Genomic DNA, 23,711 nt, shown 5'->3' on the forward strand with positions numbered 1-23,711 from the left:
TCGTTGTTTACAATTTTTAAAATAGATATAAAATTCAGTTTTTTTCTTAGTAAAGAGTGATTTTTAAGAATTCCCTCATATAAACCTAAAATTACACCAAACATGAAAAATCCAGACGTGGATAAGCCTTCCCTTTCGGAGGTTGACACGCGTAAACTGAGTTAAAATAGACATTAAGAACAATATAAATTCAATCTCAGTCAAAAAGATTCATTTAGCTTTATTAACAGAAGTTAGAAGTTTTAAATCCTTATTTTTTTTAAAATTATACTTTAAGGCAGTGATGGTTCCCAAAAGGATTCCGCTGTAAGGTTATAAATTTTTTGAAAGACTATGAGCAAAAATGAATTTCGAAGCCTGTCATTGGGTTGTATTGGTATAATTGATTGGGTATAATTGATTGTTTACTTAATATTTAGGTTATTTTTATGAAATTATTTAAGCAAAATGCTAATAAAAAAAGAACTAGGACTGTTTTTTCCCCCAATAACAATACGCTGAATAAATTACTAAAAGGATATGCATTTGCAAATGTTTGCATCAATATTTCTAATCGAACTTTTGTTGTTTGTTATTCCACTTGTTCCAATCCTTAGCTAGATAGAAGACCATTCACAGGATTTTTCAAAGCTCTTCTCAATCTCCTCTAAATTGGAGAGCACACAGGAAACTCTTTTTGTTCTTCCACGTGTAAAAGTGTACTAAGATTAATTTGCACTTAGCTGTTAAAGAGACTATAAAAAAACACATTACCACACATCACACTTATACAACGTACCTATATTAATATATCAAATACCTAGTATATTTTACGACCTCCTCTAAAGAATAAATACTGATTCTATTTTTTGAATAAACCGGCTAACCGGCGCGTGCGTTTCATTGAGAAAGAAAAATATTTTTACGGTTATACGGTTGGCAAGGATACTCTAACCCTAAACCGTAAAGCACTGGGAAAATGTTTCGTCGGCACCGTTGCGAGTGTGGATGAATATGCAATTAAAACGATCGGTCTTCATTTGTAAGTCACCGCAATGAGAAATAATTCTTAGGATATGTGAAACAGTTAATGTGATTCAAAAAATTATAAAATCTTACACAGGCCTAATTTAATAAATAGACTTTCTGCACGAACGATGTTCACGCATTATTGTCATAAACTAATTCGGATAAAAAACTTTTTAAAGCTTGTTAGAAGATAAGGAAAATTAGCTCTAGCGAAAATGCTCCTAAAAACGTTTTCTCAAAGATTTGAAAATATACATTAGGTACCAATATTTAGTGCTCAAGACTGCAATCAGTCAGTGGTCTAAATTTTCTCTTCTTTCTCATAAATTTTCTCCTCTGTTTTTTAATTAAATTTTGCAAAAAAAAATTTTTTCTTTATCTTAAGAAATTATAAAATATTTCCCGTGAGAAGTAAATAAAAGAGATACTTTTTCACAATTATTGTTGTATCCCCTTCTTAATGTTTTCAAATGCTAGAAAAAGTTAAATTCAGATTGCTTTTTTTTTTAAACAAAATTTATGGAAACTAAGATATAAAAAAATAATGACGATGAAGTGAAAAATAAGTAGAGATATGATTGGATAAAAAAAAAAGTGATTAGTGTATTTATTGAGCAATTACTGTAAAATGATGTACTAAGTTAACTGTTTGCTGTAAAAATAGACTAAAAAAATAAAAAAAATAAACATTTTCTTTTAAGAAAAATGAGCAAGTCCTTGAAATTATATGTGGGCCATACTCGTGGAAATTTACAGTCAATGAGATATTTATCTTGTAAGCAAAGCTATAACCGTATTCATTAGTACTCATTCATGGCCAAGGTCAAAACAATTTTTTAGAGCGTCACCCATGAATCTCTCCAAAAGTTTTATCATTTTTCAAATGCACTGCAAGACATTTTTCTCTTAAAAAATGTATAATTTTTCTTTTAAAATAATTTCTACGCTTCTATTTCTGAAGGTTAAATTTATTCATTCAAAAAATGTGACATTCTCCAAATCAAAATTAACGAAACTTAGAACAAAACAAATTTAAGCATTTAATATTAAAAATCATCGTATCATAAATCTAAATGATTTTATTACAAAGATTCATTTAAATTTACAGACACTATAATTGAGAAAGCAGTTTTGCGTAAGCACTCTTAAACCTTCATCTAAAAAAGGATTAAAAAAAATACAAAGGCTTCAGACAAGACACGCGATGGAGTGTAACCATAACTGTTCAGGCTTAATCCATCGAACAAAAGCAGCCTCATTTTTGTGTGGATGGCCTCCGGGCTAGCGATGAACAACAACAACTGGTTTCAGCATTATCCTGAAATTAACAATCGTTGAAAGAGATGATGTTTTCGCATTTCATTACGTTCCTCAATTGAAGTTTTTACGTAATGCATGATAGTAGCGCACGAAAGTTTATATTTTCCTTCTGACTCGATTTTTTTCATCATTCGCAGATTTTTTTTTTAGTTAGTCAGGAAGCAAACGGTTGAGAGAGCGGTCTCTTTATTTTTTCTTTTTATGAAGTGGAATTTTTTGTTGTTCCGCCGACTGATATTTTGTTCGCTTTAGAAAATTCCAGTGTCATGTTGCTGCATATTCTTACTTTAAGGTAAGCATTAATATGCCAGTTAAATTTCTATGATCCCTACAATATTATTTACACTTTTAAGTTATACATTTTTGTCCAAACAAAGAATCCGCTTTAAACGTTTAAGTATAAGCGAGAAATCAATTGTCAATGTTCAATGTACTTTATTTCAATCTATATTAGTAGATTGCTCAAACTTGGTTGAAATGTCAAAAAATTTGAAAAATGATTTAAAATATCAAAATCATTGAGCTCATTCCCTTGTTAATATCTGTGAGATAGAGGTTTCGAGTGCCTGCACGTATTCAGCATTTTTATTTAACTTAATACTTTACTCTCTTTTTTTAATGCTATATAATGTTGGCTATTGTAATATGAATTGTTTGATAGTTTTGGAGACATTAAAATATGCTTTTTTTTTTAAATATTTACGTAAAGCAATGTAAATTATTAACCTAATTATCGAACTAATTTTTCTGATTTTTTACGAGAATATTTTTGCGAGAATTATTAATCTAATTATTAACCTCATTTTTCTGATTTTTTATGATTTTTTATAAGAATATTTTAGATAGCACATTAATATCTCTGGTTCTGCAATAAATCAGGGAAATTAAGGAGAATTTCCACCAAAGTTTTTCATAATACATAGGGAGGTTTTAAATGAGCTCTATAGGCTTTTAGAGATGGTTTATTTTTGGTTACAATGACTACCTAAGAAATGATCTTAAAACCACTTTGATTTTAGACAAAAAAGAAAAAAAAACATTATTATAATGCGGAATTCAAAATTCACGTGTCTTAATAATATTGCATTTTAAATATCGTAATGTTCGGAACCACATGAAAAAGCGTGGCAATAATTCCAGAAAAAATGTTAAATAATTCACTTGCATTTACGATGATATCAGCGTAAATAAATTCTGTTAAAAAGTGTTTAATGAATTAAGCTGCTTAAAATTGAAATGTCGTAAGATAGAAAAATATCAGAACTTTTGAAATCAGGTGGACGTAAGCAGCAAACAAAAGAAAAGTTTAAACGAAAAAATAATTCAAAAAGTGATTAATTACACTTAAAATTTGCGTTTAGTAATATTATGGCACTGAAAATTTTGTGATTATTAAAACCACATGGCGACCTACAGCAACATCCAACAAAGAAGCAATAAAAAATCGCATAGAATTAGTTCAAACTCAGCTCGTCAAGAAGTGATGTTCATCATCATAATGAACATCGTTTCATTATTATTATTTTCAGGTGTTGCCGTGGGCCACACGTCAACACATAGCGGGTCGCAAGCCGTGTGTATCTAACTTACTGATCTTAATGTGTAAAACAACAAAAAAAAAAAAACAATATTACGATTTTTTTTTTTAAAGCCTAACTCCAAAGTTGTAGTTCATGTTTCCTTAGTACTGAAAAAAAATTTATTTTGTTCAGTAATTAGTGGCCAAGGTGTTTTTATCTATCATCTATCCATCTATATATACATATATACATAACAGTTGTTGAACAGGCGACGAAAATTTGAGTTTATAAGTACCAAAGTTCATCTCCGTAGCCTTGTAATTTTGAACCCAATTCAGAAGACAAAGGAACTTCTGGATCAGTACTCCCAGAGGTATTGATTTGTTATAGAAACTTGGAGGACTTTGTGACCCCGACAGATTCAACGTGCACCGGCCACCATTTATTACATGAGGATTCTTTGGCAGGTCGGATTTTAACTCCTATTTTCTCGAACGCGAGTTCAACGCCCTAACAACTAGGCTACCTCGGCCCGAAGATTTCAGTTTTGAAATAATTTACGATTGAAATAAAATGTTTGAAATACATTTAGGGAGATTAGGGAGTTTAAAGCTTTTTGAAGTTTGATCGACCGACAATAAATTACAAACGGAAAATACGTTTTTAGGCATCCTATGGAAAAAAATGTAGCAATATATTTGTAACTTCTAAAAATTATTTTAATAATTTTTTGTATTAATTGCACAAAATTGTCTAAACCTAGCTTAAATATTTATGAAGATATGGATATTTTAATAAAAAACTCATTCCTGTGACTTGCGTTTTTTTGCTATACCTTTGAAAATATTTATTAAAATTAAACGAAACTTTTGGATCTGTTTAAAATTGATTGCAAAATTATTGCTTTGAAATTCGAAAGAAATTTGTTAAGAACTGTGTAAAATATGAACAATTAAAGAAGTTTTTTATGCACATAAGCATACAAAACATAAAAAAAAAATTTAACAATTTTTTAGTAAATCGTATTTGGCAAGGCATTAAAAAAATCCGATTTAAATATCTTAAAAATTTAAAAAGTTTCAAGCAATTTTCTAAGTAGTTTTCTACTTTTTAGAAAGAAGTTATAAATGATAAGGGGTTTTTACAAATTTAATTTTGTACTAAAACAAGATTTATTAAATGATAATAATACCCTTCTAAAGATGCTCTGAACAACAAAGTGTGATGGTATTAAGAAATAAATATTTAAGAAAGAAAAGATACGTTTATGGAGGATGATCCCTGAACATTTCCGGTGTCATTTTTATTAAATCTTGTTTAATAATACGAAATGAAATTTGCAGAAAACCTTTTATCATTTATAGCTTTCTCCTGAAATGTACAAAAACTATTTAGAAAATTTGCGTGATATTCAAATAAGTCTTATCTTACTAGTCGCCAAATACGATTCCCTACAAAAATAAGAAGACAAAAAAATTCTAATTTTTCCCACGCATGAACATAATAAAAGAACAACATTAATTACTAATATCTTACGCAGTTTTAAATAAATATTTCTGTAATTAGTTTTAAATTGTTCTAATTTTTTTCTTCATTTTATTGAATATTTTTAAAGTTATAGCAAAAAAACGAAGGACAAAGAAATTCGTTTTTTTTTTTTTAATAAAATGTCCATAATTCTAAAAATATTTCTACTAGGTTTACGAAATGTTGTGCCACTATTGCACATAATAAGCAAAATATTATTTAAGTTAGAACTTTATCACTACATTTTTGGGCATAGGGTGCTCAAAAAAATTTCTTTCCGTTTGTAAATTATTGTCGGTCTCTCAAACCTCAAAAAGATTTCAACTTCATTGAGAAGTATGAAAAATCTCACGATCTAAACACTTCTGAATTTATAAACTGATTCTACCAGTATTATTTGAGAAATATAAGAAAAATGTTTAATATTAAAACTTTTATTGACTTACTCCTATTTGCATTGATTTGGATTAACAGTCCAGAATATAAAAATTATGGACTAAACTGCCTCCAAATTTAAGGACAATTTAGGGATGCTGATTTACTAATTTGATTAGTTTCTACGATCCCAACAAGGATTCGCAGATGTACAATTGATAGTGTTTTCAGTAAATCCTACACTTCAGCAAGAAAAGAAACATTTTTAGGAAAACTCAGATCTTTTTTTAAAAATTTTATGCGCAAATTTATGCTTATACAAAAGTCGGAGAATATAATATAAATACTTAAAATCGTTCATTAGTAGCAAAGTACGAAGAAAATTAGTAGAATATGATGTATAGTTAGTGATATAATTTTACATTTCTTCCACATAGAATGTTCTATAGCATCAAACCAAGGGTCTCTAACAATGGAAGTAAGCTAATATCATACGCTATGATGACTCTTCTATGAAGACGTTCATTGTGTTCTTTGTTTTATGGCACATAAACAAAATTTCTAAAATTTCTTCTTTAGATGAATAATATTTATTCTTGCTTCAACAAAAGTTTGAAAAATTCAAAAATTTCAGGACATTTGTTGAAATTTTTAATAATTAAGCAAGTTAAGGACACTTTCTTTCTTATTAGGGAAATTAAGGACAACTTTGAGCCCTGCATTTATTGAACATAAACCCACAAAAAAATGAAATAATATCTATGAGATATACAGATAATGATTTAATGATGCATTTATCGACGGTAAGTAAAGTTGAGTTGTCTTAAAGCAATTAAGAAATGTTATAAATTTACGAATTTTATTGACACGTTTCCAACAGAATTTTTTGTTTTGAATGCGAAAAATTATATTTTTAAGTAAATGAAAGAATATAAAATTGTTGCAAAACGGGTTTTACGTAATCTTGCAATATGAAACTCAATAATGTGCATGACAAAGTAAATACATCAATCATTTTTTTTTTCAAGTTAGGAAACATGTATGAAAAAATGGTCAATTACTATACATCAAATTATGAAGCAAAATTTTTTAATCTCTCTCATTATTTTTATCCATTTATGCATCTCTTACATTATTTATTTATGTATCTCTCACAATTTTTCTTAATAAAAATTATAGTTGAAATTTAACTCTAGGCACATTTAAAATTTACAGCTCAAGCCTTAAAATAGTATACGAAATTGAGAATTTTGTGAATTTTGCTACAATTGGTAATTGAACTTTGAAAATTAACGTAAAACACGAATAAACTAGTCTCAACATTTTGTCAACTTTGAAATTTTGATGCTTAGATCAATATTTTCTTGGAACTGTTCGGAAAAATTCTTGAAAAATTACTTAATTATTTAAATTTTTTTTTAAATTTTCCAAAATTAAAACTTACGCTTTTGAATTATTTAGATAGCAGATTTATTTCTGTGTAAGTTGATTTCATAATCATAAGTAAGCTATAGAGAATTATTAATGACTTAAACCTATAGATTAGTTTCTTCAAAAGCACGCTTTATTTTTCACTCATTAAAGTATATTTGTAATGAAATTTGTCAGAAAGTTTTCAAGGTAATTTCAAAGCAATAGAATAATTTGAAAGTTCAAAATTTGAACGCTAATATATATTTCCTACATTTAGTTGCCTACGTTTCAACAGTAGGAGAAGCATCTCTAAATAATTGAAAATAAATTTGTCCTTCAGTTTTCTTTTCCATTAAGAAAACGTTCTTATATAAACTCATAGAATTGGACAGATTTTTAATTGGCATTAAACAGGTGGCTCAAGGAATCTGCAACAAAAGTATTAGTTTCTGAATTACAACGGAATACTTTTTCAAAGAAAAAAAAATCATTATTTATAACACCAAAGGCAACCTTTCTTGGCGAGTATGTACGCAGAAACACATCCTATTTTTCAATTTCCTTTTTTCAACATTCAAAACAGCTTGTAAAAAGCAGCTTTATTCCGGGGAGCTCAGTTTGTGATTATAGCCATCGCATTGACTGATAAGATGTTTAGTGCTATTTTTAGTTTATCGGCTGCCCAGAACATTATTTTCAGAAAATAGATTTTCTCTAACACCTGGAGAAACTTTTATCAAATTTCAGGACCTTATTTTTGGAATCTTGTAAGTATTCGAAAAAGTATTTTGTGAGCTGTCTTTGATTTTTTTTGCTGCTTTTTTTTAGAGTTTAATACTTTTGCTCTCTATATTTAAAAAAGTAAAACCTTCAAACTTCGATTCACTATCCACAATTATATTGCTTTGTAGGAAAAAAATGCACTTGTCAATAATACTTCTGATATATTACATCATACTTCTTTCTTATTACATTCACTCTACCAATGCTTATTCGTGGAAAGTAAATAATGAGAAATGCAAATAAATATATGATAATGCATGCTTAGTTTTTAATGATAATACTGATATGTTTTCATCTATAAGCATTCCAACTCCCAATCGACAACTTATGAAGTTATATTACTAGTTAAACCAGGGCTCGAAATTTTACCCGTCCCCGAGGACGGCTTGTCCAACAATGTACCCGTCCTCCTTTGAAGCTAACCCGTAGCTTCTAAATAAATAAAAATATAATTTTCTCTTCATTATTACAAGCATTTATATAAATTGCACAATGAATTAGTAGTTACTAGGATTACAAATACTAGGATTACATTATACAGTAATAAAACAAATACTAGGTTACTAATAGTAACCTAGTATTTCTTTTATGAAATAATTTATTTCTTTTATAAAATAATTTATTTCTCTTATGAAATAATTTATTTCTTTTATGAAATAATTTATTTCTTTTGCGAAATGATTTACTTCTTTTATGAAATAATTTAAATGACAAAGGTCAAGACGGGAAAATGGCCGCTCGCGCGGACATCGCATTCGAGAAATTAGTTGTCCGCAGGGAATTTTGACCGCCGAGGACGGGCGGACGGGGGCTTTTTTCGAGCCCTGAGTTAAACATTTTTACGCATAGATACTTGGAGCTAGAAAAGTATTTCACGGTGAATAAAAGGCAATTTTAAAATAAAACTTAAGGATTAAGTTAAAGGATATTAACATTTTTACTTTTAAGAAAAATATTTAAAATTAACTATTTAATATTCAATTTAATTCATTTTAATTAATTGAAAAACGGAAAAATATATTATATTATTTTAGTTGCTAGAAATAATTATTTTTTTTATCATAGAACAATTTAATATATATTTATATAAAAATGAATTTAAAATATCGATTGAAGTTAAACGTAAATTTTACCGATGAATATTTTCAAAAATAAATTTGCTTTAATCTTTTGCTCCCTCGCGTGTTTACACTCTTTTTAGGGGGGGAGAAGCTTACAATCGAAGAGTTTCTTTTAGTAACTTAAAACTTTTGCAAGCCACTGCCGGCAACTATAGTAAATTTTTTTAGATTTTCTGACTCCTGCTTCGTGTCAATTGTTACGCTAGTTAAATGCAATGAGTAAGTTGCAGTTTGTTTTCTTTACCTCAGAAATGGTGAAGTACGACACAATTTTTTCTCTTCGAAAAAAAAGTTTTAAAAAAAGAAATTTAGAAATGACAGCTAATTAAAACAACTGCTTTCGACATGCGTTTGTTAATTTGTCCAACTTTGCATCCCCCTATGTTTTGCAAATAAATCTAAGTTGCTTAATTTTTATTTCAGTTAGATTGCGCTTGTGCGAACAAAAATTAGGAAGAAAAAAAATAACGTTATTTGAAAACATTTGCGTAAGTAGGCCACTGGCTCAAAATGTGGCAGAAAAAACCACGTGTGATTCGAACTTTTTTTCACCGCAGCCACTGACCTAGAACAACAATATTTATTTCTCTTTTTAATGTTTTTGGATGGCAAGTAAAATGTTGACCTTTTCTTATTATCTTAGTTTTTTTTCTTGATATAAAGAAAAAGTTAGTTCCTAAAAATACAAATTTAATAATTTTTATTCATTTAATATTGAAAAAAGTACTCAATAACTGAATTAGAGAACTCAATTTTTATTTAAATTCAACCTAAATTTTTCGAAATATTTTTAAAAATGATCAGGGCATAGGAGTCGAAATCGGAAAAAAGATTGTCAAAATGTTAAAACATTTATTTTTCTTTATAATTGATTATTGATGTCGATAGAAAAACATATTCAGGAATGCAAATATGTACGTAGAATGCATAAAAATTGCATTTTACTTACTTCTATAGACTTTTTAAAAGCATTTATTTCGCTCAATTCAAAAATGTCATTTATGACAGTTATAAATTTGCATTGTTCTTGTGAAGAAAGGTAAATACTATGAAAAAAAAATCAATTAGCAACGCATATTTGCCCTTAAAAATATTAAAAATAAAAATATATACTTTGTGCGTTTCACTCGAGTTTCAATTGTGCCAGTAAAATCTGCATAGATTCAAAAACAGAAGAGTCTAATTTAACTGATCTTAAAAATTAATGGAAATCTATAGTTTTGAAAGTTAATCTGAAAATTAATCTAAATTTTATATTGCAACCCTTATCTGCGAAACATTTAATAATTTTGTAAAATAAAAATGTTCTTCGAATGCTGGTCTAATGATTTAATTTATAACTTATTTCAAAGCTAGGCAGAAAAAAGTTGGTAACCGGAAGTTAGAATAATTGTATCCAATCAAAATAATAACAGAGTAGAGCACAAACATTATCATTTTTCAGAAAGTAATTTTTTTAAGTGATTACAGAAATGTAAGAATATCCACAGTTATTTATGCTGTCTGAGAAAAAAATAAGAAAAATGAAATTAATTTCTAAAAATAAACGACTAAACTAATATTTCTTGATTGTTCATCATATATTAGGCACGATAAGTAAGTTTTTAATTTCAAACACAACATTTCGAAATATATGCAGTATTTTATCCATTATCTATGTCTCAATTGTTTTCACAGTTTAAGCTTATAAAAGTTACATTTACTTCACTTTTTTAATAACAATAAATACTCTTATATCTATATTTAACTGATAGATCATATTTTATGTAAAATAAGGAAATTCTCTTTTTAAATTGTCAAAAAGTCTATAAACATCTTTAAATTTTAGACTATATATTTTTTTCTTAATAGTGTAAAAATAAGTTAGGCAAAAGTCCTCTATTTGAAAAAATATAAATTATTTTTTCATTGTAAAGATAATTATTAAATAGAAGGATCAAGTAGAATATCCAAATATTTAAAGTCATAATTTAAGATATATTTATAATCGTATTAGAAAAAAAATCCTTAAGTTTAGAAAGTAGAAAGTTATTGAAATCAAAGATAGCAATGGAGTTGATTTTGTTGCTTTCAATGAATCCTAAAAGAGTTTGATTATTGGTAAAACCATCGTTAATAATATTATTAAATATTATATTCAATTAGAGAGTAGAGTGTCAAGAATGTAGTTATAGAGAATATAGTGCCAAGTTTATTTAAGTAAGTATTTGTAGTTTAAGTAAGTGCCCTAAATTTAATCAATGTTTTATAAAAGTTTGCTTTATTATTAAATATACAAATTTTACAGAATTGATTTTAATTTTTAACCGCTAAGTAAGGTATATTAAAAACGTTTTCAGTTTTATTCGTAACCTATAGTTGATGTAGGAGTTATACACTTTGCTGTGAGTCAATAGGTGCTCTTTTTATCACTAAAATTCCATTTTAATATGGATAAATCAGATAGCTAAAACAAAAAGAACAAAATGGGATTTTTTTAAATTTCATTGACTGTATGGTGGGCAGAATAGAAATGAAATATTAAACTAAAAAGTCTTGAAAGTAAAAATTTGCATAGATCTCAACTCAAAAATAATAAGCTATTAAATCTGTGTTTTTACATGGAATTGTTTTTTGATAAATGAATTTTATAATTGCGTGATAAAATTTTTTGAGATGGTGAGAAATCCACAAAAATTGAAATTAGCATTAAAGGGCTGTCTTAAGTAATAAGGTTTTCCTGATATTCCGAATCCATTTGAAATTAAGGTTGAGGAAATAAGTTTTTGTGTCTGGTTTCGTAACTTAATAGAATAATTATGCATATACGAGGTTAAAATTGGCATTTAGTTCGCGCGAATCCAATCATTAGAAAAGTTGTTTAGGATGTCTTATTTTGCGCACTGTATGCCCAATCACCATATAATTTCCTAATTGTATATAATCACTACTGCGTATGCATTGTATGTAAAAAATAAAAGTTTTATTTTACGCGACTAACAAAGAACTAAAAAATCTGGCGAATGAGTGTGTAGCCATAAGCATGGAAAATAAAATAACATTTAATATGCCTTTCAAATTTAATCGTAAACTATTTGAATTCAGGTTTCTTTTTATCCACTACGAATCAGACACAAAACGTAAATTCTTTCAATTATAAAAACTTTTTTTTTAAGGATTTCTAGATCCTTGAACCACACTATAAAAAAGTGTTCCCAATAGTTCAGACAGGGCCAATCTCTGCTCCAGTCATTAAAGAGATTTTAAATCTTTCTTGATCACAATTCTAATTTTAGCTTATCCAAAGGTAATTTAAAAAATATTTTCTCGGCTAATTATTATTTTCTATTACTTAATTTAAAATTGGTAGAAAAAAGTTTGAATTGTAAATTGTTAGGTATTCAAATGAAGGGGAAAGAACAGTTAATGTCCATTTTTAACAAAAATGACAATTGGATCGCAATCAGTTGCATTTTGAGGGTCAATGAGTTTTGACAAAAAAATGACGTAGCTTTCACCGAGAGTTATTGCACAGTGTAGATATGTCATTTAATGAGAAAACTGCTTTTATCGGGGCACTAATTCGTTTTTCATCTTCCTTGGACATAAGCCAGTCTTCCTCATTGATCTTTAAATGTTTACATAATTTTAAGCTCTATAATTTTAACTGACAAATTCAAAAGTTTGAACAGAATCAATTACGTAGTTCTTGAAAATAAAGCTTTAAAATAATATAATTTGAAATTTCATTTTTCAGAATTGCACAGCTTAGAATATTTAAAAAAAACGTAGGTCGTTTACAATTCAGCACAATTACAATTTACAATTTATTTTTGGCCGTTTTTAGGTAAAAAAAATATTAAATAATTTTTAAAAATTAGATTTTCTATGAAATTATCCTTAGAAGAACAAACTTTTTAGATCATTCCAACGAAGTGATAATAATTGCAAAAAGTAAAATTAGTGTTAAGGATTCTAAACCGCTTTCCTGCCTAAACTATTGAGGCGTTATATACCATTGGCCTATTTTGAGGGTCGCAAATTTTACTTCGATGGAAATAAGGCGTGTTTTGCTTAAGGAAAAGTACTTTCTTCGTTTTGGAACTCAAAATATCATTCGGAACTTAAAGTATCGTCTTCATTTCGGGACTTAAAATATCGTCTGCTCAAATTAATTAATATATGTAAAGCTAATCTCAGAACCAGCTTATTAGTACTTGATAATCCGATCAGAAGATACAAAATTATTAAGTTAATATTTTGCGCACTGTACTTATGTGGAAATTTCTGAAGAGGTCAAAAGTTGAATATTTTTTTCTATTTCCCTTTTTAAGGTTAGTCAGTATTTTCGATGTAGGAACGAAGCATTGAGTAAATAGAGAGCCGACTTACTCTGTTAATAACTGAAATGATAAGCAGATTTACACTCTAGTTATACGCAATGCAAATACAGGTGACCTCAAATCAATTGTCAGTGCAGAATTTACAAATAGGAGGGAAAAGTGGTAAAAAAATAAAGCGTAAACGTTTTTTAAAAGACTTAATGATTCCAGAAAAGTATAAAGTAATTTTTAACAATATTAAAAAGAAAGAGCCACTTTTCTATGGTTCTTTGCAAAAAATTAAGAAATAAAATATTGAGTGTCATTTATAAAAATCGAGTTGATATACAGTCTTTACTAGCGTAAAGTCGTTGGTATTCGAATTATAATAATAACATCAAATAAACCACTGACAACTGTACAATTTAATAAAAAAGTCTTCCAATAGATTTTAAGACAAACTTTGAATAACTGGAATATTAACTGAAACTACATTAACTCAATTTTTTTAACGTTACGAACATTTAATTAATAAAATGCTCTGCGTAACTTAATTTCTTATGGAAACTAAATTTTCTACATCATAGATCTGTTATCCAACTGAGCAAAAATTAAGGAAAAAAAATTATCTGAGTATGCTAATCAGTGAAGGAACATTTAAGCATAGTTTGTGCTTAAAAATATAAAAATTTGTAATTTTAGTTAAATGACAGTGACAACACATGTTTGTTATTAAATGCAAATTACGTAAAAAAATTATAAGGAACTTACTTAATATTGTTTTAAGCTTTTGATGGTTCAAATAATAAGTAGTCAGATAACCAAGTGAAGAAGGAACAATAAATTTTCCAGTGAATGAACACTTCATTTTATGACTTTTTAATGCTCTTTATGAATTTATAAGCAATACAAATAAGACTGAAAAAAAGATTTTTGTTGGAAGTACAATATGTAACCACAATTAACGTGGAAAATTGAAAATTTTTTTTCAATCATGAAATGGAAAGTAACGAGGGGCTGAATACAGAATAAAAATTTTGTTTTTATTTTCTTTTTCACAATTTGGTAGTCGATTCTGAATCGCGAATGTTTCATCATTGTGATATCTGATGATGTTTTTATTACTCTTATTTTATTTCTATTTTTCGTTTTCATTATTCTCATTTTTATGATTCTTATTTTAATTATTCTTATTTTCTCTTTTCCACTTAGTTCTTGAAGCTTTTTTTAAGTATATTTCCCTTCTTTCTCTTCGTCATACTTTCTTACTTTAACTTTTTTTTCTGCATCTTCAGCCTCTTTAAATTTAAATTTAATTATTTTCTTTTTCTCTTGATTTGATCTTACTCGCTTTTCAATATTTTACCACTGTAAATGGTTCTTCCCAATCTATTCTGATTTTTCTGTATTTCTAGAATTTATCACTGAATAATAGACGTGAGAAAGAAGTTTCGAAATTTGAGGAAAATCCATTTCGTTGACTTGTATTTAGAGGATCTTCTGCAGTACTTACCATTTTCTTATTTTGATTACTTATAGAATCATTTGCTTTTCAACTAATAATACCTTAAGAGGACTTATCTGAAAACCAATTTTCAAGATAAATTTGCTATCAATGTTAGTTGCTTCAGCTTCAGTGCCAAAGTTTCACTTATCCAAGTGTTCTTTTTGCAATACATACTGCTTCCAGTTTTAAAAAAAGCATAAGTTATTGGATGTTTGGAAGAGTAAACTCTTCAGTCAATGTTACGTTAAAAATTTGAAACATTTGATACCCCAATGAGATGGTGCACCGTCTTGTTGAAAAAAGACATGTGGCTAAAGCTCTTCTAGTTGTGGAAATACGAAGTTTTCGTTCGTAGTTCTTTGAATGACCATTTTCCAGGAAGATGGATTGGGTCCAATTCCTCGGCCTCCCAGATCACCTGATATAACGCCGCAGGACTTTTTTCTTTGGAAATTTATAAGGGACAATGTTTACAGGAGGATCGTATCGAACATTGATGACCTAAAAGCCAGAATTACAACCGCAATAGCCTCTGTGCATGCCGACATGCTTTCCGCTAACTGGCGTGAAATTGACTATAGACTTGATATTCTCCGTAAGACGAAGGGGGCACACGTGGAAATTCATTGACAAGAGTCATGAAATTTTTTGAGTCTATCTAACCATTTTTGTTATTAATTTTAATCTGTCTTTATTATTTTATGAGTTATTAGGCAACAAAATGGGTCCGGGACTTTATAAACACTCTGTATTGTCTTACAACTCTCCTGTTTACAAGATTTAATGGAAGACTTCTGTGGAGCTTTTAAAGCTCGAAATACGCATATATCACAAGGCTGGAGTACATTAGTAGCATTAGGTAGAAATCTAAACAAGAGAATTTGTTTTGATGAACAAAACTTGCTCAGTTTCAAATTGATATGACATTTATGCCCCTCTAGTCGAAGCTAAATAGGATAGCATTTTCAAATAATCATGGACGCAAGCAGTTTGCAATATATTTGTAAAATGTTACTCCATCATCTATTCTGAATCACTTCTTCCAATAAAAATTTTTCAGCAAAAACTGATTTTGTAATATCTCGAGGAATTCTTCTGTAAGGACTTCCATTGGAGGTACTTTTTTTCCACCAGCTGAAAAGTTGCTCAGTACTGTTGCTCTTCCTCTTTCTTTCTCAAGAACTATAGAATATAAATACTTATAAATTTTAGAGTCTAAGATTTTTCTAGTTTTAAAGCGGAATTCGACATTTGTTTCGTCTGCATTGTAGATGCGATCACTTTCTAAAAGGATGCCAGAGCTATTTTCCTCCTTATGATACCACTGAAGTTCTTTAAGCCACCCTCAAATATTAACCTCTGTTAATATTCGAGGCTAGTTAATATTCAACCTCTGCTAATATTCGACCTACTCTAATTTATACAAAATACTGTTAAATTATTTAAAAATAACATCTATAATATGACTGAAGGTTCATGGAATTTAAGGTTTCTTTAATTTTTTTTTATTAACATGGAATAATCACTTGTTCATTCATTAGTTTTTCATCGTTTGGTAATAAACACCCCCTAATCTTTGTACTTGCTAATGCTATGAGGCTTAAAATAAATAAAGCGTAACTTCATTAACCATATTTCGAATTTTCACTTGAACAGTGAAAAAAAATAAAACTATTACATACAATTTATTACACTTAAAACAAATAACTACAAACATTAACCTTATAATTTCGTCAAAGAAACAAATACTAACGAATTCAAAAATTTTCCGGAGAAGAATGTGTAACCAGGTAATACAATGCATTGCTGAATGACCTCCTATTATTCGGTAGTAAGCGCCGTCCAGGTTGTCGAGTGGTCAGCGTGCCTGACTGCGGAGCCGATGGTTCCAGGTTCGAATCCCGCTCATGGCATGGATGTTTCTTTCTCTCTCTCTCTGTGTTTTATGTTCATTCTTCTGTGTGAATGAGACCCGCCCTATAAACGCGTTTGTGGCTGTGTGCGACGCTGCTCCACCGCCATCTCTTGGAAATAGGTGCTGACTGGATAACGAGAAGAGAGTAGCAGTTCTGGCATTTCTAAGGCCAATGGGAAATAGACCCAAGTGCCCGGCATTAACCAAAAAAAAAAATTATTCGGTCGTAAGCTAATATTATAAATAAATCTATATGAAAACTTTTAAAATTTTATTTTTAATAAATATCTATGCAATGTTCCTTCGCTGATTGGTTTACCCTACATAACAGAGAAAAAAATTTATAGTTTTACAAAGTTTTGTTCTGTTCTTTTTACGATATTCATAACAATAATTCTAATAAAATAGATCATTTTAAGATTGTCTATTTGTCAACAAATAACTGCAAAAAGGATTAGCATTGAATTAATTTTATATCTCCATCTTATTTATCCATCAGTTGTTGAAGTTCCATTCAATTAATTTAATACAATAATTATTGTTTAACAATATATTTTTATGGAATATATCTATCGCAATGACCAGTTTTTTATGATAGAATGTGTTTTTACTGATTACAGAAATGTTGTACTGCTATCACAAAAATGATGGAAAGTGTTTGACCTATTTTACTTTTCAGCTCTCGCATAAAAAAAAATCCTACAATTCTAGATAATTTTATTGCTCTAATGACTCAACAAATCAAATATGAATAATAAAAAAGTGTTAAATACATAGGAGTGTTCTAAAATCTTGAAATAATCAGACTAAGAATGCTTTTACTCTATTTTCAGATTTCTCCAAACTGTTTAAATACTACCCCTATTCTCTTGAGTGAACCGAGAGCGTGAAAATTTTTCTCCCGTATTTTGAGAATGGGCGATGAGAAAAAAGGCGATGGTTTGTACACCATATCACCAGAAAAATTCAGCCAAAGTACAGCTGCTTTGACGGAACTGTCGAGCACTAAAAAAAATCTACAAGATGATGCAGAAGAAGATACTAAATGTGGTTTGGGCGATTGGAAACCACAATGGCTTCAGAAGCTGGCGACTCCAAAACTTTTTCTTTTTTTCTACTCCATGGCTGGACTGGCTCAAGGTGCTCAGTTTACCTATCTTGTAGGTTGTATGTCCACTTTAGAGAAAAGGTATGCATACGATAGTAAAAAGAGTGGTTTAGTAATGATATCAGACGAATTCCCGCCAATACTGCTAGGTGCTTTAATTGGCTACTTTGGTGGACTAGCTCACAGGCCAAGGCTGCTCGCATTTGGCTTACTAATGGGCTCCCTAAGTTGTTTCATAATGGCTGGCCCTTATTTTATTTATGGACCAAAATCGGTGGATAATGTTCAAACGATATCGAAGTACACCACCGTCAAAGCACAGTTCTGTGATAGTGATTTTAATGCAGTCCAGGAATCATGCGGGAAATCTATTGCAACTCCGGTACTATCGATATTTGTCCTATCTAACCTCGTGAAAGGACTCGCTAGTGTCATCTTCTACACAATTGGTACGGCATACATGGATGACAGCGTCAAAAAGAACAACAGCTCTGTGTATCTCGGTATGTAAATTTTTTATTAACATTTCGATTGACAGTGGTCATTAAATAAACGATGCGAAATCACATCTGTTATAACTATCTGTAACCATGGTTCATCGAAACATAGATTATCTTCATTGGAATAAAAGATATTTGATTGCATATGATACTCGTAAGAAAGACGCTTTCATTAGTTAACATATGCTAAGCTGTTACATTTAAAGAAAGCTGCAAACATGAAGAAGTCGGGAAATGTCAAAACACTCTGAATTGTTCCATCTTTTAAAATGAAAGCAATCATTTGACTATCGGCTTTCGAAATAAGAACTGGAACATATTTTCGAAATTTAATCATTATTTTATCAATATTTCAAATGATTGTGTAAGAAAGTTTTAAATTCGTGAAATATTCGATAAATTTTTTTTAAAGAAATTTTGGGAACATTCTTGTTCGATCGATGTCACCTCTTAATTTCTCAATACATATTTAATACTAAGTTTTTATGAAACTCATAGAAACTGCAAAAAATAAAGTCGGCACAACACTGAAAATATTTTTGATTCACCATAAAAGTTTTTAGTAAAACAATTAACTGTCGCTGGATCCACTACCTCTGTGTTGCAGAACTTGCCTAAACACAAATTGGAAAACTTGTTTACAAATTTATCAATAAACTTTAATATTATGATTAGAATTAATGCAATTATTCGAATGTAGCCATCTAGTTTTTTAAAAATATAATTATTATACAAAAGTAAAATTTGGAGTTGAATGAAAAGAACTTTTAATATTTTATCTTTAAGACAATAACATATAATAGTTATTATTATAAATAATGTATCCATTAATAATAGTCTCTGAGGTACTTAATCTTCTGATAAGTTAACAAAAATGATAAATTATCTAAATTTAATCCAATTTGAAAAATTGACCAGTTGAAAGGTAATTAATTACACACAATACAATTAGTATAATTATTGTAATTTAGAACAGTTTGGGAACTGCTTAAGAGTCCTGATTTTGTTAAATATCATGAAGTCCCTTCCCATAAATTTTAAACTACTCTTTTATGCATAAATTAATTTTTTTTAAAAAGGTGCTAATTTCATTCCCAATTATTCTGGATCAACGTCCGAATGGAATCAGTTTTAAATTTCATGTAATTGCTAACGAGGTGCTTTTTCTTTTGAAAAATTCACTCGCATCTAATGGGTGCCGTTTTTATGAACGGTGACAGGTTTGAGATCATTCATTGATTTAGTTTCCTGTGGGTCACTTCTCTTCAAAAAGCAGAAAACGTGCTCACACGTTCATCAAAAGCTGGAATGTAAGCCACATGATATTTCTATTTTCCACTATCGGATGCCTAACACAACGCTGGATGCCCAATAATCTTGTGTGTGTAGTGAGGTCCCTTTGCTCCTTGCATTTGGGTACATACTTTAGCCGAGAAGACTTATCTGCCGTTGTCGTAACCGGTGGAATGGGGAGTTCGAACTCCAGTGTTTACTCCGCTGTATTTCCTCCATTCCTTCAGCATATGAAGAGTTTCCTACACCCTGCACTCCTCAATGGGGGACTCTTGACGATTGGAATGCGATATTCTCATTCACATATGGATATCGGCACCACAGAGCTGCTTGTTACAAAAAATTTAATATTTCTGATCTCACACGATAAAGTGTACCACTAGATAAGCTAATTAATCCACGTTTCACTTGCTAAAACACTATTCAATCTCAGCCTAGCTCTAATACCCGTTACTTAATGAAAAGGCTAAGATTATCTAGCTTCAATGTCCAGAGTACTTTCATTTTTAAGGTTTTGAAACCATATCAGTAGTAAACGGTGTCAAACTCATAAATATAAAATTCCCCAATTTTTTTTTTTATATTTGAGTTTTCTTTTGAGATTTAAATTAAATTTTGTATTATCGGGATTCGCTATGCCTACATTGCTTACACTGTAATTGGATACTCGCACTGTAAGAAGAAGAACACTACCCACTCAAGCACGTGACCTATGACGAACGTCAGCGCCAGTTAATCTTTATCAGCAAAATTAAGTATTAAGTTCAGCTAAGTTTCTCTACAACAGTTAGAATGTTTATTAAAGTAAAGTTAATTAAATACAGTGCTGCATCACACACCAAATTTGCTGAAATAGAATTTTTTCTCGTCTACGTCTTTTACTTTACTTAGATTTATTATATGTTTGTATATTTTATTGCAACGGTGATGCATTTTTGTTTTGTGTACCTAGCAACTTCGATGCATAATTAGTTCGTTTATAGTTCTACATGGTTTCGTGCCTGTCTTTGTGTTAAATAAGAAATATATAGGAAAGAATTGAAATATTTATCGAAATATTTGTGAAGGAATCTTTCTATAGAATGTGTCATTTAAGGGAATTGATACTTGACGGGCTTGACTTACTCAAAATAAAATGATAAGAACACTTGCTAATGTAAACAAATGTCACGTTTTAACAACCAATCAGAATAGATATATCCACATTACGTCATTTACAGGTATCCCATTAAAATAAAGCAAATAACTAAATGATTTATTATACTTTTCATCAATTCAATTAAAAGAAAAAGAAAATGATAAAATTATCCCCTGAGAAATAGTTCAGCTTTTAACCGCGTGTATTACTTTAAAATACTTCTGTTTGAGAGTAACGGTACATGATTGGAAAAAATTTCAAATTTACATTATATACACCGATTATAGTTATTCAAACAAATTTCAGCATTGTTTCCAAGTGATTGAAGAGTAGTCACAGTCTGGAAAAGTGGTGATCACAGTTTCATGAGGTTATTTAAATTTTAGAGGCGTAAGTTTTGTGTCAATTTTGGGAATTCAGTTGGTCAGTTCTAATACTAATATTTAATGTGCAAACATTTTTGGAGAATAATAATTTGCTAAAACAATTTATTTCCTCGAGATTTTCCAACCAGATTTTAAATTTTCTGGAAAGGGGCTACCCTGAGTTGGAATGAAAAATTTTGATACGATTAAATTTTATTTTTACACAATATGGCGTTGTGGAATGAAAGCCTATAAATGTAAGAGAAGTAATTAAAAAGCATCTTAACAACATGGTTCTACTCGAATTGCGAAAACATGATTTTAAAAAACGTGACTTTTATTCATTTAAATGGTTTCGAAAAACTGTGATGTTGATTTTTCGATTACTTTTCTTTGATTTACATATTTATTTTTCGTGGCCTTTACCTTTGCATTTCAAACTGGGCCAAGAAACTATCAGAAGAAATACCGTCACATTAATTTTCGTTGAAAGAATTGATTTTTTTCAACTATTTTCGTTTCATAACTTTTTGAAGACTTGGTAAATTGCAATTAAAAAAATAAGAATAAATGAAAGTTTTTAGACGTAGTACCATTAATCACAGTGTTTCCCTCCAATTTCTTAGAAATTCAGGATAAACATTTCAAGTATGATAAAAATGTGAAAATGAAACCTCTGCATTCTTTTGCTTTTAAACAGGAGACAACTTTATCAAGATGTAAAACTCATGGCTATAAACTGTGAACTTAAAATAAAATGTTTACTAAGCAATGTGTTCACTGTTTATGTTAGTCATTAAAAACAATTTACTAGAAATTTGTGTCCTTTCTCTCGTATACTGGCGGAGTCAAAAATTATTTTAAAATTTATATAAATAAAAATGTAAAAAATGAATGTAATAAAAATGATTTCAATCTTCTTAATAGTAAGAATCAGTTCTTTAAAAATGAAACAAAATTAATTAAATATAATTTCAATTTCGTTGCTTTCTTTAAAAAAAATATCAAATCAAATTATTCTGTGATTATTGTATTATCATCAGCTGGGTTTACATTACCCAGTATAAAAAGTCTAGGTAAAATATCGTGCACTTCTCTATCAGTTTGAGAGACAAAAATCTTTTCTATACTTCGTTGCAAGTTAAGAAAAAAGACCATTGAGGATTTAACTAATCATCCTCGACTGTATATAGTTCCATTTTATTTAGCTAAACTAGAATTATATAGTTATGCTTTCAAAACTGTATAAAAGCTATTAAAAGTTAAAACTCGTAGGGCAGAAATTTAATTTGTGCTATCTTTTACGGTATATATCATAGAATTATTAAAAAAAAGGGGTTGCATAGTCTTCCTGGAATCCAAGATTTGGCGACGTATTTCGATAAATAAGGAGAACATTCGTTCTTGAAAAAGACGTTGCAAGAGTTTTCACTGAACCTCTAAAGCGTATTTTATCGTAGTTTTTTTTTATCGTTTTATCGTTATTTTATCGTAGTACTTTTTAAAAAAGTAGTGTAGTGAGCATTGCGATACAAAGAAACAAAACAAAAACAGTAGCAATTCCTGACAACTACTTTTAACATTAGTTGAGAGAAGTAATACGATTCTGACGCATTAAGTGTTTCGAATTTGATGGGTCCGACAACGGATGTAATGAAAATGAACCTGTGGCAACGACTGAGCGTTAACAAAAATAACCTTTTTAAAATCACGTATTACGAATAAAAGATAATGAATCACTTAGGTTACACTTTCACATTCGAACGCATTTTCGATGTACTTAATTTCTGAGAGGAAATAAAAGAGCGTTAAATAATTAAAAAGTTAAAATTTTTTGATAATTCCGCATTTCTTCATTTAAATATTCACTATCAAAAAATGCATAAAAAGTTGTTGAAGGTTAAATGAACAAATTCGAAAAAAATATTTTGGAAAAACAAACTCGCTCTTGCAAACTTTAATAAAAATTTCTTAATTGTTCCCTTAGATTTAATGTAAGGCATTTTCTTATTCAAAACCATTTTGAAAATCATTTGGTGTAAATTCCAGCAAAGTTCGTCTCCTTAAAGTAGTTACTACAATTTCAAAGTAGTTTCTAGTCATTAAATTTAGAAAAAAAAACGTGGATGTAGTTAACTACATTTGTAACAAAGTAGCTAAGTTGTAGTAAACTACAAAAATAATGCAGTTCTTCCGACCTCTGCTCTTAACAAATCAAATGCCAAGTAACGAATTTCTTTACTTTTGTTTCGCTGTAGAAGACAATCATCAAGGAACAATATTTATCATCCTTTCATCTGTTTCTTTAAAGGCGAATTAGAAGGGCACATATTTGTTACGATTTTTTGATATCATTTATTAATTCGTAATACTTGTTTATTGATTATTCAACAGATTTCACATGATTTAAGAAAGCAAGCAAAAAGAAGACCGTGTAAACGTCGTTTCAAGAGTTGGCGATATTGGTAATCGTTCTCGTGCTGAGAGCTTAGCTTCCATTTAGCTTGCACTTCGATG

The 23,711-nt window shown here is 29.3% G+C and overlaps 1 protein-coding gene across 2 annotated transcripts in view; it reads left to right on the top strand.

Moving 5' to 3' along the window:
• The first annotated feature begins 2,284 nt into the window (after window positions 1-2,284).
• The window catches only part of LOC107442145 (solute carrier organic anion transporter family member 74D), a 57,697-nt gene continuing 36,270 nt past the window's right edge, over window positions 2,285-23,711 (top strand). Inside the window, exons 1-2 of one of the 2 annotated variants that reach the window (XM_016055616.4) lie at window positions 2,285-2,620; window positions 17,624-18,401. In XM_016055616.4, coding sequence (XP_015911102.1) covers window positions 17,705-18,401 — 697 coding nt within the window. In that variant the 5' untranslated portion in view covers window positions 2,285-2,620; window positions 17,624-17,704. Of the gene's footprint in view, window positions 2,621-6,551; window positions 7,931-17,623; window positions 18,402-23,711 lie in introns of those variants that run through there. The other variant, XM_071184363.1, reaches the window with a different exon arrangement.

This window comes from Parasteatoda tepidariorum, chromosome 8 (assembly GCF_043381705.1).
Source record: "Parasteatoda tepidariorum isolate YZ-2023 chromosome 8, CAS_Ptep_4.0, whole genome shotgun sequence".
Classification (NCBI taxonomy): domain Eukaryota; kingdom Metazoa; phylum Arthropoda; class Arachnida; order Araneae; family Theridiidae; genus Parasteatoda; species Parasteatoda tepidariorum.